At 40.6% G+C, this 19795-nt stretch overlaps 1 protein-coding gene across 1 annotated transcript; it reads left to right on the forward strand.

The window, feature by feature from the left end:
* The first annotated feature begins 700 nt into the window (after window positions 1-700).
* On the forward strand, window positions 701-10210 carry LOC109872837 (transcriptional activator protein Pur-alpha). The gene is made up of 2 exons (XM_020464195.2): window positions 701-897; window positions 7087-10210. The coding sequence occupies exon 2, from the start codon at window positions 7164-7166 to the stop codon at window positions 8019-8021; it is 858 nt and encodes a 285-aa protein (XP_020319784.1). The 5' UTR covers window positions 701-897; window positions 7087-7163; the 3' UTR covers window positions 8022-10210.
* The last annotated feature ends 9585 nt before the right edge of the window (window positions 10211-19795 follow it).

Below are 19795 nucleotides of genomic sequence, written 5' to 3' on the forward strand. Positions count from 1 at the left end.
ACCGCACCCCGTCCAACTGGAGATGCAATTTACCTGCACTTTCACGAGGCTCTTAGAAGTGGTCTCTTCAGTTGTTGTCTTATATATTTAATATACCAATTAAAATACATTTCCCTTGCCATTTAAATGTAACCACCACCCAGAATAGACTTACATTAAACCGCCCGTGTAGGCTAATTAACTTTGTCATATGACACATCTAGGAAAATATGATACTTACACACAATAATATAAGGAGTACGTCTCTGACTTTCAGGATAAACAGGTAGGTTTTATCTTACGATCAACTAAAGAGAACCTACAACATCACCCCCAACTTACATTGTTAGGCCTACGTGATTGGGATATGCGCAGGGAAACGATACCATCCTTTATTTTACCCCAGAAGAGCAAATTACACATCTAGGCCTACAAGGTTTTCAATTCATACAAATGTGTTCAATGAATTACGATGTATATTGTTTCAGATTAAACTGACCTAAGGACTAAATGCCTTTTGAAGTGGAGGGATCGATTTGGTATAAGAAGCAACACCAGCTTGTGGTTCTCTTCAGACATGTGTCGAGAAAGTATTAGCGGGTTTGAGAAATCTTAAACTGCAATTTCTAAAGATAAACAGTGCGAGGCGCACGCCTCTTGCAGTTCACCCAGTAACTGAGCGTGCTGACATCATAGGACAAGCGTGCGGCGTTAAACTTGTAGGCTACGTGCGTCCCTCTCCATGCCACGACTCGCTGTTTCTTTCCATCTTGTGAAGCGGCGAATCAGTGAGGCAGCACCACTGTATAGTGTTGACAGTAGGACTACAAGGAGTTATTCACCTTTTAATTGTTCGTGTCTGTCTGCTACGAGACTACGCCGAAGCTGTTCAGGCGCTCTGCCTGCAGACTAAGCGGGGTAAGATATGCCTGTCCTTGTTGCACGTTAATAGGTCTGTGACGATGGGAAGAGGACGACGGGTTTATTTACATGTCATTGGGTTCATTACTGCAATCCTCTCACTTAATCGGTGCCCTCGGTTTGAAAGCGATTTCCCTCAGCAGTGGACATTCGGCAGCCTTAACATGATGGACGAGGTTTCCGATAATATCGAAAGTGTTGCCAATCAAGCCATGTTGACAACCGGCACTGCAGTGAATCGACAGCAGCGTATAAGACATGTCTGCAGAAGCCTATGGAGACTGACAACTTACATAGCGCACCTCGGGTTTGAGTCATACATTCTTAGAAAAGAAGGTGATATCTAGCACCTAAAATGGTTCTTCGGCTGTACCCAAAGGAGAACCCTTTGTTTTGAATTCAATCACTTTTTGACATCACCCCTTTTGATTTGAACAAACCCTTTCCATACACTGTAGAAGGGCTCAGAAAGTTACCTGAATGCCGAAACATTCAAGAGATAAAGGTGCTCAAAGTTGACCCCACCATACCATCCCATCCCAATGGGCACAGACGTCAATTCAACGTAATTTCATTGAAATGACGTGTAAACAACGTTGATCCCCACCTTGAGTGTGCCCAGTGGGAAGAGGCATCCATGTCTTCATCACCGGAAAATATAAATAGTTGAGATGTATATAATTTAAACGCTTACAAACAGGGTTGTCAAACTTGATCATTTCGAGGAAAAAAGTTTAATAGAAACCTTTCATGTCAATTTGACCCATCTAAGAACTCGTAAATATTCGCTTATGTTGTAGCTTAGAGCCTATTTGACAAAATTCTGAGGTTTTGTGTTGTGCCCGCCACCGTTTAAGGGTGGGTGTGATGTTTTGGCTGATAAATGAATTAAAATTGGAATAACATTTGAACTGTCAACTTTCAAATGGTACTACGAAGATGGTTGACGGTCCACACATCAGAGAATGTTGACCTGAATGGGAATATCTGTTTTAAATGATACCGTCAGTCCTCCATGGGAAACCTATTGAAATAATATAAATCTAGATAATAAATGGTAATGTCTATTCTATGTTGACATTCAACGTGGGTGGACCAGCGGCCAATATTTATGGTAGTAATTAGAAGTAAACATTTCAACACAATTTACATCTTAATAGTGTAACCTACAAGCTAAATTGCAGTGGTCTGAAGAGAGAGAATTCATAGAATGGACGTATTTCTATGATTTGAAATGTATTCAAGAGCTTGTTGAGTCCCAACAGATGGCGGGGAACACAAAATCCTCAGAGGATGTAAGGTAGGATCTAAGCTAAAACGTATATGAATATGAAAAATATCTGCGTTTACACTTTTTTAGATAATTTACTTTAAAAATGTAAAAAATGTACGAATAAAAAATAAATCTACAAATTATTACATATTTTGACAGCACTGTTTGTAAGATTTTAAATGATATCAAAACTCAACAGTTTATCTTTTCCAGTGATGAAGATATGGATGTCTCACGGTATGGTGCATGAGATATACAAAATGGGTCAACTTTGAGCACCTTTATCTCCTGAATGTCAAGACCGTAAGGTCTACAAAGTCACATTCAAACCACTTCTTCGATGGGCAAACATGGAAAGTTGTGTTTGAATCATAAGGAATGGTGACAAATAAGTGCTTCAATTCAAACCCTTTGAAGAACCATTTTTGGTTCCAAGTAGAACCCTTTTGGTTCCAGGTAAGGACCCTTTCCACAGAGGGCTCTTACATGGAACCCAAAATGGTTCTACATGGAACCAAAAAGGGTTCTCATATGGGGACAGCCGAATAACCGTTTTGGAACCCTTTCTTTTAAGAGTGTAGCTTAGGTTACCTCTACAACAAACAGGCTATTTTACCTCCAGAAATGACAATGTTGTCACATGGATTCACAGCCCTGTAGCCTAGTCAGTGTTTTCTGCATCATCCTTTGGCAATCCTTTTACTGACATGACACCTTTTTGAAGTGTTTGATGAGATCGCTGGACATGTTCTAGAGCCCTCAAACTCAACTCTGGACCTTGAAGCCAGTTCAACTGCCTTTCCCCCAATGTTCACCTCCAAATCAGGGACTGGTTAAGACCTGGTTCACCATCTGGGTGCAATTCACTATAAGGTAGAACAGAAAACCAGCAGGCTCCGGACCTCGTAGGGTCAGAGTTGAGTACCGCTTGTTCTAGAGTATTCAAACTTTGCTTTTGATCGTGTGTGTTTTGGAATAAGCATCCTGGGCCAAATGAGCCAAAAGATCAAAGAATGTGTATGAACTGATCATTACCTTCTCTAATATCGACAAATGATCCAAAACGAACACACAAAATAAAACATACATATGCCAGCATATGAAAATGCAAATGTGACTCCGGGGAAGGTGGGACAAACTTTTCAAACTGCATTTTAGAGATGTTTTACTTCATGAAACATGCATGTATATCACCTTCAGACTTCATCAGTATAATATTTGCTACTGAGTGAGAAAAGGCAGAACATTCCTCTATTTTCAGAGGTGGATCTGTTTTCTGTGATTTTTCTGCTTATTTCACCCATGTGCCCATGAAGATAAATCATCCTGTTGTGGGGATGGTCAAAAGCATGAATCCAAATAATAACATATCAAGGGACCATTGAACCAATGTTCTTGTCCAATACAGTTCAACATCTTTGGACTCATGAAGAAGACAAGTTAAGAAAAATAATTTCGCCCATGAGAACATTCTTATGACAAGTGGAAGTAGAACACCAACCTAATATTTCAAGAAGTGTGTGTGTGTGTGTGTGTGAGAGAGGAAAAAGCTGCCATGCCAAAGGAGGATGCACAAAATACAAACTTAGGGGAAAATAAATAAAACCTGAATGTTCTTAAACTTTTGTTGGCTCAGTACAAAAATCAGCTACACATTTTCATCTTACCTTAGCACAATATAGTCTGATGTGTGAATCCCAAACGAGGCAGTGGGATAACTTAGTCGAAGGATAGAATCACATACAATAAATAAAAAATGCTGTGACCAAATTCTCATCAGGCCTCTGCACTGATGGACGAGGGAGAGAGAAGCTAGACACGATCATATATCCATGGAATTCTATTGTTGTTATATAACTTGCCTATAGATAGGAGCAGTTCTCTACGAACGTTTTCTGAGTCCTATTAAGTTGCAAATGAGATTGAAGCAATACAACAGTGTTTTTCAGCAACATCATGACCGTTTCCTTTTCGATATAAGTTTCCCTTCGGTCCACTTCTTAAAATATTGAACGTATACAATATCACCTGTCACTAAACCTTTGAGTCTTGTTGACACATTTGTAAACAATTTGTAGGCTATTGTAGGCAATTTGTAGGCTACGTTTTCAAACTTGGTGTCTCAGATAGGCCTATCATTTTTTTCCAACAAATGTCCCGTAATATACTCTTACCTTTCTTGAGCAACGGTGACAATTTTCATTTAATAGGGCTATTTTCCACTTTCACAAATAAATGAATAGTTACACAAAATCTGTCCAGCAATGTGGAAAAAAATAACCAATGTATTTGGGCTGAATGAAGCCAAATGAAAAACACTTTAAAGCAAAGTCTATTCAGGAATAATACTCTTTTCACTGTGATGACACACAAGACCAGCGAAGCAACTGCAATAATTTTTTTTGCAATCAACTAAACAATTACAAATAGGCTACATTAAAGGTGCATCTACCGCTCGTGTCAACGTCACTTTTAAAATGAAAATATTTGTCTCGTTGACAATAGGCCTACAGTGCTCAGACACCCAGGTTTCAGTTTTCAAATGAATTGTGTCAGAGTAGGCTACAGGCCTATAGTTCCCACTGGCATTCAGGTATGTATTGCCAAAATGATCATTTCCAGAACGATCAATGTATATCATTCGATGGCCTGCATGTGGGTTAGACTAGAAAATGAAAGTATTGAATCAGTTTATTTCTTGATAGATTTTCGGTAGTTCCATAGGCCTGAAAGAGGGAATAAAGCCAGCGCATGAGACACCATATTTGCAATTTCCTCCTTCCTCGGGTGAACATCAACATCCTGCATATCAAACGAAGATGCGCGTGGTCATATATTAACGTATTTAATTATATCTGAATAAGAAGGAACTTAACAATCAAATTAGCATCTTATATTCGACATATTAGATCAATTGAATTCCTTCCAATTGTTTTTGTCCCATAATAGTTACACTTATTTGTATGCGTGTTCTTCTATGCACGTTTATTTTATTGCAACGATAATCGCTATTACTTTAGCATTTTTTTTTGGGGGGGGGGGGGGGGGGTTTAACACTTCCCTTACACGCTGACAATGGCAATAGCTATCTTTCACCAATGATGCATCCATTAAAAAGGAACGTACATTCAAAGTTGAAATACAATAGAAAATAACATTATTCAGCAAACATAATTATGTAGGGTTAAACATTTTTATTCGATTACACACGACATATTGTTACTTTTGTTCAAAAAAACATGCTATTTTACATAGGCTAACGATGGACTAGATATAATTGCACATTTTTGAATTCCCAAAAGTTAGAAGACAAATTAGCCTGTAAATAGATGCGTTATTTGGATAACATCCGAAAAACACAATTCTGAAGGCTGTTCATTTGGACGGATGGATTTAATTTTACGAGGATAATAATAAGCTAATTAATAGGCTATAGGCCTACATATCTAGTTTTTGTCTACCAGTTTAAGTACTTCCATTAAAAAAAATGTTTTTAAATGTTGTAATGTCAATTATCATATTTATATATGTAAATTTGACATGTTAAGTTGATTTAAAATATAAACAAAATGAACGAAGTGAATTGTGCTGTTTGGAGCTCGTGAGATCAGACCTACTATTTTCGTATTCAATCAAGAGAATTGGCTTTAATTTACCCCCCCCCCCCCCCCAAAAAAAAAACATCAGATCAATGTAGACCTAGGCCTAAGGATCTGAGAATCGAGTATGTATCGCAAAAGTGCACAATCATGACATGTAGCCCATATTCTAGTAGGCCTAACAAATACTCTATTTGCTAGACCTGCTCTCTATTTGGTAGGCCTAACGAAAACGAATGGTAACGGTTCTCTAAGTAGACTACATAGACAGGAGTATGAAAGAAAGACTCACCCTATCACCATGACTGCGTGTCTGTCTAGGCTTAAATTGAATCATATTATCCCAAGGGCGAAACAGGAAAGGTTGGTAAGGACAACTGTACATACAAAGGAAAATAAATAAGCCAAACCGAGACACTTAAATCAACAGACCGTTTTATTAAACCTAGCAGCGGTAGGATTTGTGGTCTTTCTTTTAGGCCATTAGCGACCTGTGCCTGTGCAGACAATGTTTTTGTATTTTGTTGCCAAATAGGGGTTTCTCTCACAATACTTGAAATAGAGGAGCTGCAAAGGTTTCCGCATCGAGGCTTTCGGATGGTAACAGTGAAGGTCAATCAGTAGGCCTAACAAGACGTGAAATATAATTGGTGTGAAACCCAATAGCTAAGTATAATAGATGGTGCAGGGTATTTGCACGCCGCACGGGCAACCCTAACGCATGTAGCCTAATGTAAAATGTTGCCTCGAATGTGAGCCTCTGGATTGAAGCCACCATAAGCTGTCAGCATTCTATGTATGGCTTGTGGGAAACAGTGTTCAGTGTTATTTCACCCCTTTTTCCCACTGCTTTGACACCATATTTTCCCATTTCATCATAAAAACATAGCCAGGCATACACACAACACATTCACAAACATAACAGACAATACCAAACAGTGCCGTGACCTAGTAATAACCCCTTATTGGGGAATAATAGAGCTAAATGTTTTTTCCATTGGCAAAGGTAAGCCATTTTTACGCATACGGTTCTACGCGGAATGTTTTACGCAGACGATTCAAGTAAAGTACGAAGTTTTACTGCACTTCTGGATTGCACTTCATCCAATTTTATAGTAAAAATAATAACTTCGATTTCAGTTTTGAAGTGGTAAGCTTGCATTACACAGAATAGCCTGAGCATTTAAACGGTGTTGAAAATAGGCTATTCCTGTATTAATGCGCCACGATTGTATTTAGGCCTAAAGGATAATATAGAATTTCCACTTTGAGGCCGTCTAGGTAGATATTCTTCTTGTATTTCCCTCTGTGTAGATCTCGCGAGAGTGGTGGCGTGGCTGGCTGACTGTGGGGTTGCAGTAGACAGAGGGAGAAGGCAGGCAGGCAGCATCATGGCGGACAGAGACAGTGGAAGTGAGCAGGGAGGAGCAGCCACGGGCCCGGGCGTCGGTTCCATGCACCCAGTGACAGGAGGGGCGGGCTCGGCTTCCGGGCTGCAGCACGAGACGCAAGAGCTGGCGTCGAAACGGGTTGACATTCAAAACAAACGTTTCTACCTGGACGTGAAGCAGAACGCAAAAGGCCGCTTCTTGAAGATAGCCGAAGTCGGGGCCGGGGGAAACAAGAGCCGCCTCACTCTCTCCATGTCAGTGGCAGTAGAGTTCCGTGACTACTTAGGGGACTTCATCGAACATTATGCCCAATTAGGTCCTAGCAATCCGGATATCGCACAGGATGAGCCGAGGCGAGCACTTAAAAGCGAATTCTTGGTTCGGGAGAATCGGAAGTACTACATGGATCTGAAAGAGAACCAGAGAGGCCGGTTTCTGAGGATTCGACAGACCGTGAACCGGGGGCCCGGTTTGGGATCCACGCAAGGCCAGACGATTGCTCTTCCTGCCCAGGGACTTATTGAGTTTCGTGACGCTTTGGCTAAACTCATTGACGACTACGGAGTAGATGACGAACCTGCGGAGTTGCCCGAAGGGACCTCCTTGACAGTGGACAACAAACGCTTTTTCTTCGACGTGGGCTCCAATAAGTACGGAGTGTTCATGAGGGTAAGTGAGGTGAAGCCAACATACCGCAACTCTATCACGGTGCCCTACAAAGTGTGGTCCAAGTTTGGGAATACGTTCTGTAAATACGCGGAGGAGATGAAGAAGATCCAAGAGAAACAGCGGGAGAAAAGGGCATGTGAGATGCAACAGCAAGAGGAGACGCATGCTGATGATGCGGACGAGGATTGATATAGCGCAAAAACATGCACACAAAAAAAGTCATCAAAATAACAAAAAGAGAAATTATAATAAACTTTACTGTAAAAAGAAAGAGATCTAAAGATTTAACTGTAATTGTTTAACTCCAAGGGAGCACCACCCACAAAAAAGAAACCTACACAAACTGACAGTTATGACATGTTGTCACCCATCGCTGGATGTTACCCACTTACCCACCATTAATACAGTAAGCGGCTGCTAAACAAAGTAATAACATTATATATGAACCGTGTTTCCTACTTGATGACAGACGATAAAGAACTGAGTGTTTATTTCCCTTATTAACCAATAACTTTTGTACACGTTAAAGCTATTATAAAAAGTGTTTGCAATTTTCAAATGGAATTATTGCCGAGTTATAGAAAGTCCTTTTCATGTGAGCTAATGACTTCAGCACAAATCAGATATTTTAGTTGTTTTTATTTTTTAACCAAAATGTAAAACCCTTTTTTTAACCTTTTTAAAGGGTTGTCATTGTGTACTTGCCACCCTATTTACCTTTACCTGTGAGTAGAGATGTGTTTACCCAAATCATACATGTATGAGGGCTAGGCCTGCATAGGAATTTTGTTTCGATGTCATGCAGTCTGAAAAAGGTACAGAGGCAATGTCATGCAAGGGAAAAGTGGTCACTCTTTTGTGCAATGCATTGCATCAAACTCGGAACACATTGAACTGGTCAATGGAACTCGACATGAATACCTTCAAAAGGATTATTACTGTTGTAACTTCTATTTGAAATTGAAATTGTCGTCATGCGGATTGGTACACTATAGACTACCTTTGTGTCTCGTTGTCATGCGGTGTGTTTAAAAAAATATATATTTAAAAAAAAATAAAAAAAATAGGTACTTGTCTTAGATTAAGTGCAGTGACAACATGCAGCAAATGACATGACAAGTGCTCGAGAACAGCACATTTGTAATATAGAGCACTCAACCCTGCTAGCACCGCCGAATTGGCTTCATGGTCTATTGAGTGCTAAGACGAAAAAGTCAAGCATGGTTTTGTGATTCTGAAATGTATGTCAATGTCAGCACTTATGGAACAGAGGTTTTCTGTTTGGGGAATTTGACTCACAAAAGGAACAGAAAATATCAGTCAACCAATAGGATGCCAAGGTGCCAATGAGTGTTATTGCCGCATGTTTACCTGTACAACGCCGAATGTTGGTTTTCCAACATAGTGGCTCAAGGACCTCTCTCCAAGCTGGTTTTCATCCCTGCCAATGCTCAACTCTTTAACTTGAATGCTGGTATGACTCTGGATATCTCATCGAGTTTTATAAGCCATGTCAGTTGTTTCCAAAGAAACTGACAATAATCAGACCATGACAAATTGACCTTAGTATTCTGTGAAAAGATCACTTGGCAGATTGAATGGAGTGAAAAGCAGCAGGCCTAACTGTCCTTGAGCCCCTCTGGTTGGAGCTACTGGTATTACTGATACCCAAATGGGTGCGTCCTCTTCAACATATAAACAACCCGGTGCCTTACACACTCCGCATGCTTACATGCTGGCCTGGTGCTTTGGTTCATGACTTGGATTCTTTTGTCCCCCCATGTATCCCCCCCCCCCCCCCCCACCCATGCCACAGCATAACTCGTGGTGCTAAAGGGTTCGCTAAGAACCCTAACGTAAAAGTGGCAGATTACTAAGCGTTTTCTGCGACCTTCCTCTCCCGTCCCCAAGCCGCCCAGGTATCGGCCTACATGTAAGCATGGAAGGGGGTGGTCACCTAGAAGACGATGTGGAGGAACCTGCTCTTCACAGGCCCAAGCCCGGTGAGGTGGTCGCGGAGAGCAGTGGCTGATTGGAAACATCACTGTGGACTGGATTCAGAACGCTTGTTGGAGCCCCCCTTTGTGATATTTTCTGTGTGTAGTTCTACGACTTGGGCAGTAATGTGTAATTTGTAAGTTGCTAAAGACCTCAATTACAGGGGAGTAGTAAGCATGTCTTATTTTGTTATAGTTTTTAGTTTGAACTTTTCAATGTTATTCCACATTATTTGTAATTTTGAATGTTTTTTTCTGCTCACAGAGGATATTTTATTTTTTATTTTCAGTGCAACATTTCATTACTGTGTGCAATATCCTATGTGCCAATGGTGGCAATATATGTATATCAATTAAATATATGATTAATATTTGAAAGCATGTGGCTGAATTCCATGTTTATTTCTCTTCAAGGTTTTACATGCCTTTATCTGCACTTAAAGGTCTGGGAGGAGAAATCAATCTTAACGAAGCAAAGCTTAACTCTGCCCGATGAGGGGCACAACCAACACCATAACTTTCACACTAACTAACATGCTAAGGATGAGGAATAGTGTTGTCTGTCTCATGGGCCTCTCATCTCTCCCTCTGGCTTGGGAAGAGTGAAGTGATGGGCTGAGCTGAGAAGTAGCATGCAGCCATGTTTCCTGATTTGCTTTAAAATGGTGCTTTGGTACCAGTACGATACTTACGAAGGTGTGTGGTTATCTCCTGTCTTCAGCGGTTGTTTGTAGCACATTGCTTTCCTAACTGGATGGAATGTCTGACCAATAATTTGGTAGAAATTATATTTTTCTTCTCTCTTACGTTGCTTCCCTTTTTCAAAGAGGATTATGGGTTTAACTCATTTGGTGGTGGAATATGGAATATCATTTTATGTACATTTTTACCAATTTGAATACAGTTTTTAATCCATTTTTAATCCACCCACATCGGACAAATGTATCTGCTTTTTCCTCAGGAGGTTCTCTCCTGTAAGATAGCAATGTAGGATTGCCAAACTGGGCAGGGTTTTTCTACTCACTGTCTATTTGGGTTATGGATATTGGTAACCTCCAGAAACACTACAGCTCTTCCATCAGATAATACTGTATCATGTCGCCTATTTCATGTTTGTGATTTATTGACTTACTATGTCCAAATTGGTTATATGGTCGGCAGTGCTTTTTTAGATATGCACGTTGTGTTTGATCCTAGAAGGATTCTGTCTTTTTTAGTTTTGCCAAACAAGGGCTTAGACACTAACACTCACAGCTCAACGTTCTACCACCTTGTGTAGCAGCTCATTGGGTCTTATGTTTCCCATGTCATGAGCTCACAGCTTCACACTGTAACCACCTGATTTGACTGCAAATAGTGTATGTCAAAGCCCTAACAGTCTGCATACAACTCAAATGTGCGTGTGGACCTCCCATTGACATCAATGTGCGATTTGAAGTCCAAAGGGTGCATAAATCTATAGATGTTTGTCACTGCTGGACTACTAGAGCAACCACCACCTGCACTGCCAGCGGAGAGACTAAAATATGCTACTGATTTCATATTTTTAGAGTTATGAGAAGCTTCAGGACTAGCAATGATTCTGTATTATAAAACACCACTTCTAAAGAAAGGGCATCACAAGGTTATGATTACTCTTTTATAATCCCCAGTGTTAAAGACGGTTTGTTCAAGATCTTCACTACTTGTGTAGGTTCGCATTTGACGCAGGCTACCCATGGACATCCGAGCTTGAAGGTCAAGCACATTCCTTTCTGGCTGGTGTTAGAAGAGAAGGAGACCTGCTATTTAAGATGCAAAGGCAATGTGAACGTTGAAATATAATGCAAAGAAAGGTACGGGTCACAGGAGGTTGGTGGCACCTTAATTGGGGAGGATGGGCTTGTGGTAATGGCTGGAGTGAAATTAATGGAATGGTATCAAATACACCAACACACAGTTTCCACGTGTTTGATGCCATTCACTCCGTTCCAGCCATTATTATGAGTTGTCCTGCCCTCAGCAGCCTCCACTGGTACAGGTATGCATTTACATTGCCTGCCCAGTATGTTTAGTCAAATTCATTATTCATAGACCCACAATGGCCATGTGGCCTACTTTTAGGAGGGCAAACTCAGCACTGCTACAGTGGCAATATATATGATTCGTACGATGACAAATTCATTCAAGTCTACTGCAGTATACTACAGAGTGATACATGTTGTATGTTGTGCTGGCACTAGTCAGCTTGTGCTTTTGGCCAGCATGTGTCTCTATCTAACCAATCCACAATCTCCATATCTCGTGTCTGGTGACTCACTCTTTTGAACCAATTGGTATCAGAAGTGCAAGGAGGCCATTGAAGTGTCCCATCGGGACAGCACGATGGACTTGTGGAGACATGCTCAGTACAGCAGTGACCTCGAAAAGACAAGAGGCCAGAGCCTCTATGTTTAAGCTGTCGGACTGACAGCCACATGGCCCTGCCCGGATGCAACTCCCAATCTGGCTACCTCCACATTTCCTACAATAATATAAGGACAAATGGAAATTGTAGATGAATTGCAAAGCCTTGCCCTTATCATAACTCAAATTCAACTGCATCAAAAATAGTAATTCCACGTCCCTTTTTGCTGGGTGAGGGAAATTAACCAATGCTGCCCAAACGCTCAGTCTTAACGCAAATATGCCTCGCTTGCGATACGGTTTTGGAAACAATTGGAATTTTACTTTCATATGAGCGGAAATAATGGGGAATGAAATGGTCCAATCGAAATGCAATCGCAAGGTGATGTGTTGTAACAAATTATATGTATTAACCCTAGATGCCTGACAGGGGGTGCTGTTTTCAAGCCAACATGCAGCGCAGCCATTTTGGTAGCTATAGAATAGTGTTAATTTTGGCACTGTTTTTTTTAGATTTTGTCTTAGTCATTTTGACTAAAATATCATTCATTCTTAGTCACATTTGTCATTTGAATAATGATTTAGTCATTTGCATCAACTAAATGCCCTTTCATTTGATTCACATTACATTTGTATTCCCTCATTAAACTATAGTAAACATAATTCACTGACTTCCATGTGCACAAACATACAGAACCTTGTCTTACCAACATATTAACTATAATTCCTATAATAACATATCATATTCTCTTCCCAACAGCAGAAATATGACAAACACTAGCTATGTTTCCATCCAATTGGCAACAGATTTTCATGCAAATATTCTAAAATATCAGTATTTTCCTACCAGAGATGTGTTTCCATCAAATTGACTTGTTGAGGATAAGTCTGTGCGTGATGACGTAGTGCACATAAAAATAACCTTTGCAGTTGAATTCCCATGTATTGAATACAAAATAGAAGTTAAATGGGTTTCCATCGGATTCTCAACTCTACTGATGGTTTTGTCAACAACAAAAAATTGCGTTATATAGCAAATGGGTCCACTCTGGTATTGGCACGTGCGCTTTAGGCAAAAACTTCAGATACAGCGAGGTAATAGTTTACATGACGAGATTAATATGGACAAAACAGCTAGATTAATTGAATTTGTCAAACGGCAACCAAGCATCAATCATCATGTCACCAGAATAATACCGTCGATATTTATTGGAAAGGTGCATCAAGCTCATCAAGTTGCTTGCACTTTCACCATCCTGTTAAATTCATAATTTGGTTAATCTGCCTAATAAACCGCATGCTTTCCCGAGTCGTAGCGGGAGGACCACACAACATGTCACCGCGTGACTCCAAGTTAACTTCGATATGATGGTTATTAATATCGATATTTGTGCATAAGTGCTTCCACCTCCATTTGTCGCATAATTAGTTTTACCATCACAAAAAAGATCCCACAATGTCTAGCTGTTTTGTTTTGTCGACATTTGGAAAGTTTAATGACAAATTTGCTGTTTTCCATCAGGCCTGAAGTGAATAAAAAAAAATATATATGTACTTTACTCACATAAATATGTTGGATTGAAACATGGCCAGGATTATCTGGCCATGTATATTATCTACCTCACTTGCTTTGGCAATGTTAACACATGTTTCCCATGCCAATAAAGCCCCTTGAATTGAGAGAGAGAGAGAGAGAAGAGAGAGAGAGAGAGAGAGAGAGAGAGAGAAGAGAGAGAGAGAGACATGACATATATAAAAAAAATATTGACAGCTGTGATGGAAACAGGAAGTCTCGGTACAATTTTATAAATGCCAACAGATCATTTGTACATTCGACATGGCTGAATCTTGTGTTGGTAAAATTAATTATGCGAGAAATGGCGGTGGAAACAAATATTGATATAATAACCATCATATGGAAGTAAACTTGGAGTCAAACATGATATGGTGTGGTCCTCACACTGTTACTCGGGAAACCATGCAGTTTATTAGGCTACAGATGACAAGTTATGATGGACTCCATAGGGTGGAGAAAGTGCAAAGAGGTAAGCTCGATGTTCCTTTTCAAATAAATATCGAATGTCTTATTCTGGTGACATGATGATTGATGCTTGACTGCTGTTTGACAACTGCAAATATTATCATGTAGACTATCTTACCCTCACAGCCTACCCGCACTGTATATGGTGTTGGCTTAGAGCGCAGGTGCCAAAACCAGAATGGGCACATTTGCTATTTAACACAACATTTTTTGTGACAAAACTATCAGTAGAGTTGAAAATGGGATGGAAACACATTGAACTTTAGATTTGCATTTGGTACATGAAAACGGAAAAGTACATTTTGTGTGCATCACGTCATCACGCACTGCCTTTGATCTGTAGCAAGTCCGTTTGGTGGAAACACCACTGGTGGGAAAATGCATATATTTTCTTTATGCTGATTTTAGAATATTCACATGAAAACATCAATGACTGTTTCGCCCAGTGATGTAGTCGAATCTCTGTACCTCGAGTCCGAATCGAGTCCCAAGTCCCCTGTGCTCGAGTCAGAGTCCAAGTCCAATGTTCGAGTAACGAGTCCCTCTGGCTGAAGTCCGAGCCCCAGTGCTCGAGTCCTGTGTGAGTCACATTAACTCAAAATAATGTTATTTACCCAGTCAGATATGGTGTTGTAGCACGAGGGATTTAATCAATAAATAGTTTGTTTTCCTTTTTATGCCACCAAATGTTTGCAGATAGGCTACTGTTAATGTTGGCGTAGCCACGTTCAGTTGCAAAACGTTCTCGAACGTTGCAGATAGAAAGCCATGAATAGAGCCATTTAAAATTGGCAGAGGTATGTTTGTTCTACACAGCACATTTCTATCTGGACGTTCCACAACGTTGCTTCCTGCTGAACGCGCCCCAGATTATTAACTATAGCTAGCTAATGAGGTAACATGACTGAACAAGGTGTAGCCTTAACAAACTGACCGCAAGTTAGCCTAGTCTTAGAATGGCCAGCGATATGTGGCCCACTAATGCACGATAGAAAGAAAAAAACGTTTAGCGCCGGTATTGTGGGTCATATCTTTTGAACAGTAATGGCTAACCACTGGGCACAGACATCAGTTCGACATCTAGTTTTGATTTACATTTGGTTGAGTTGTCAACTAACGTGAATTCAACGAGAAATCAACAAAAATGTCACCATGTCATTGAATATAGGTTAAAAGTTGGGTGAAAAAAATGACACAATTCCCTTAAATTATTCCCTTAAATGGATGACTTTTGCTAATCCATTCAGTACTCCACGTTGATTCAACGTAAACATATGTATTTTGGGGGTTGAAATGATGTGGAAACAAAGCTGATTCAACCAGTTTTTGCCCAGTAGTTGTCTCGGAGGAAAAGAGGGAGAATACTACTTTGGCTACAGAACCTGGCTATGAAAAGTGTATCTAACCAACCTGGTCTCAACCTGCACATAAATCCATTTACGTTATATGTTATGTTTCGTATGGTATGTATTAATTTGTGGATATTCATCACCCATTTCGTCTGACATGTTACGAATTACAATTTGTATAATATATTGAACAAAAACATGCAACAATTTCATTGATTTTACTGAGTAACAATTCATGAGGAAATCAGTCAATTGAAATAAATAAATTAGGCCCTAATCGATGGATTTCACATGACTGGGAATACAGATATGTAAAATGCAAAATAGGCCTCACAATGGGCCTTAGGATCTCATCACGGTGTATTTGTGCATTCAAATTGCCATAGATAAAATGCAATTGTGTTCGTTGTCCATAGCTTATGCCTGCCCATACCATAACCCGACCGCCACCAAGGGGCATTCTGTTCACAACATTGACATTAGCAAACTGCTCGCCTACACAACGCCATACACATGGTCTGAGGTTGTGAGGCCAGTTGGATGTACTGCCAAATTCTCTAAAACGACTTTGGAAGAGGCTTCTGGTAGAGAAATGAACATTCAATTCTCTGGCAATGGCTCTGGAGGACGTTCCTGCAGCACTCTCCCTCTAAACTTGAGACATCTGTGGCATTGTGTTGTGTGACAAAGCTGCACATTTTAGAGTGGCCTTTTAGTGTCCCCAGCACAAGGTGCACCTGTGTAATGATCATGCTGCTTAATCAGCTTCTTGATATGCCACATCTGTCAGGTGGATGGATTATCTTGGCAAAGGAGAAATGTAAAGGGATGTAACAAATGTGTGCATAACATTTTAAAGAGCTTTTCGTGCATATGGAACATTTCTGGGATATTTTATTTCAGCTCATCAAACATGGGACCAACACTTTATATGTTGCATTAATATTTTCTTCAGTATAATTGTGCTTATCATTGAAAAGTTCTCATTCTCTCCAAAAACTCTTGTCCATAATCTCTTCTCATTTTAGCCAACTGAAATGTTTTTCAGTTAGTTCGTTTTTTCTGGGTCTCCTTTGTCAATAATAGTCTTGACAAATGCCACTTTTTCAATAGGTTTTTGACAAACATTTTAATGTGGCTGTTTGTGTGTTCACACGTGGCAAGAATTTTGTACATTCACTCTGTCAAAAGAGTGCAGAGTTACAGTCACTACCCTTCTAGATCACTTATAATCAGTCTAATCAGATCTTGTGTCTCTAAGTCTCCTAGGCTAGCTAGTGCTAACCAACCTCTTTTGCCAATTAGCTCCAGCCTGCCAGACTGTGGCAAAATTGGTTTGACGTTGGATAGCATATCCCTGGGGCTATATATAATGTAAATGGGACAGTATTTTCAGTTAGTTGTCTGATTAAACAGTTATTAATATTTGTATATGGATTTCTATAGTTTATAGTGGGTTTGAGGTTAAGTCATACAAATTTGGAGCTATTAACCATTTAAAATATCGTCCCATGTACAGTGCATTCGGAAAGTATTCAGACCCCTTAACTTTTTCCACATTGTATTAGAGCCTTATTTTAAAAACTAATTGAATTGTTTTTTCCCCCTCATCAATCTACACACAGTTCCCCATAACGACAAAGCAAAAACAGGTTTAGAAATGTTTGCAAAATCATTCAATATAAAAAACTGAAAAATCACATTTACATAAGTCTTCAGACCCTTTACTCAGTACTTTGTTGAAGCATCTTTGGCAGCGATTACAGCCTCAAGTCTTCTTGGGTATGCTACAAGCTTGGCACACATGTATTTGGGGAGATTTTCCCATTATTTTCTGCAAATCCTCTCAAGCTCTGTCAGGTTGGATGAGTAGCATTGCTGCACAGCTATTTTCAGGTCTCTCCAGAGATGTCAGATCTGGTTCAAGTCCGGGCTCTGGCTTGGCCACTCAAGGACATTGAGACTTGTCCCGAAACCACTTCTACATTGTCTTGGCTGTGCGCTTATGTTCGTTGTTTTATTGGAAGGTGAACCTTCACACCAGTCTGAGGTCCTGAGAGCTCTGGAGCAGGTTTTCATAAAAGATCTCTCAACTTTGCTCCGTTCATCTGCCAATCCTGACTAGTCCCTCAGTCCCTGCCGCTGAAAAACATTCCCACAGCATGATGCTGCCACCACCAAGCATCACCATAGGGATGGTGCCAGGCTTCCTCCAGACGTGACACTTGGCATTCAGGCCCAAGAGTTCAATCTTGGTTTCAACAGACCAGAGAATCTTGTTTCTCATAGTCAGAATGGTCCTTTAGGTGTCTTTTGGCAAACTTCAAGAGGCCTGTCATGTGCCTTTTACTGAAGAGTGGCTTCCGTCTGGCCACTATCATAAAGGCCTGATTGGTGGAGTGCTGCAGAGATGGTTGTCCTTCTGGAAGGTTCTCTCATCTCCAGATAGGAACTCTAGAGCTCTATCAGAGTGACCATCGGCTTCTTGGTAACCTCCCTGAACACGGCCCTTCTCCCCCGATCGCTCAGGTTGGCCGGGCAGCCAGCTCTTGGAAGAGTCTTGGTGGTTCCAAACTTCTTCCATTTAAAAATCATGGAGGCCACTGTGTTCTTGAGGACCTTCAATGCCGCCGAAATGTTTTGGTACCCTTCCCCAGATCTGTGCCTCGACACAATCCTGTCTCGGAGCTCTACGGACAATTCATTCAACCTCATGGCTTGGTTTTTGCTCTGACATGCACTGTCAACTGTGGGACCTTACATAGACAGGTGTGTGCCTTTCCAAATCATGTCCAATCAATTGAATTTACCAATGGTGGACTCCAATCAAGTTGAAGAAGCATCTCAAGGATGATCAATGGAAAAAAGATGCACCTGAGCTCAGTTTCGAGTCTCACAGCAAAGGTTCTGAAAACGTACGTAAATAAGGTATTTCTGTTTTTTTGCTCTGTAATTATGAGGTATTGTGCGTAGATTGATGAGGGGAAAATTTGCTTCATCAATTTTAGAATAAGGCTGTAATGTAACAAAATGTGGAAAACTCAAGGGGTCTGGATACTTTCCGAATGCACTGTACATTGTGTAATTTACTGATGATCCTAACTATACCCCATAGGGCTATCTTATAGAAGGCCACAGTATGACTCATAAAACTCATAGAACCTAGCGGTCAAACAAGGAAATGGTTCCAAGCATTTTTCCACTATGCGTTTTTCCTATAGAGGATTTTTTTTAAACACTTAAAATAAGCGCTGGGTTTCGTGTAGGCTTACACTGGTGTGACGTTTTGATAACCACGCACATCTCTGTAAATAGACAGAACTTTGGTGAAATCAACAGTTTTGTCATCATTATCCTTGGCACTGGCACCATAATGTAAAAATACGTATAGTAAAATTAATCAGAGAAGGTGATGGTTGATAGACGAAATGGCTTCAGGTCAGTCGGTGTTGAGCGACTGGGAAAAGGCTACGAAACAAGTGGGAACGACAGGAACTTCTGTTATGAGTGTGGAGACGCACTGCCTCTACCTAAGCTGGAGGACACAGCCTTCTGTTTCGAACGTGTGGAATGGAATAGGAAAAATAGGAAATATGGAAATGGAATAGGAAAAATAAAAAGGTGTCAAAGAGAGTGAGGAAAGAAGAGTTCAAAATTGAGGACAATTGAGATATAAAGGGAGATGGGGTGTCGAAGAAAACTGTAGAAAAGCGTAAGAAGTACGCCAGACTGACTTCTGGAAGGGAAATGGAAGTGAACGAGGACGATTTTAATCGAAGTGGAAGGTGTGGCGAAGAGCACGGAGTCTGAGCCTTGTATTGATGGACAGGATAAAGAGGAGTAGGAGGAGTGACGTTTTGGGAGAAAATGGATCCTTGTCTTTTGGCGGATCCATTTATGGTTTCAGGGTGGGTGAGTAAGGAGTTGGGTGCAGTTGAATGAGCGAGGGTAACTCGTAGTGGCCTTGTGATATTTGTTTGTGTTTCCTCTGACCAGAGGGATCGGGCGCTCTCTGTCACGCGACTTGGCTCAAGATCTGTTTCTTGCTTTGCTCTTCGGAACAGGGCGCCATTGAAAGGAGTGATCTCTTTGGTAGCATGAAGTGTGCAGATAGGTGTTACAGGTGCCATGTTTATGGCCATGTTGCAGCAGTGTGTAACAGGGAGATTCCAAGATTTGGGAAGTGTGCAT

The sequence above is a fragment of the Oncorhynchus kisutch genome, linkage group LG28 (genome assembly GCF_002021735.2).
Source record: "Oncorhynchus kisutch isolate 150728-3 linkage group LG28, Okis_V2, whole genome shotgun sequence".
In the NCBI taxonomy this organism is placed as follows: Eukaryota; Metazoa; Chordata; class Actinopteri; order Salmoniformes; family Salmonidae; genus Oncorhynchus; species Oncorhynchus kisutch.

Bases quoted from the DNA above. Each gene is read 5' to 3' on its own strand.
- LOC109872837 (XM_020464195.2), top strand. From the start codon at position 7,164: ATGGCGGACAGAGACAGTGGAAGTGAGCAGGGAGGAGCAGCCACGGGC.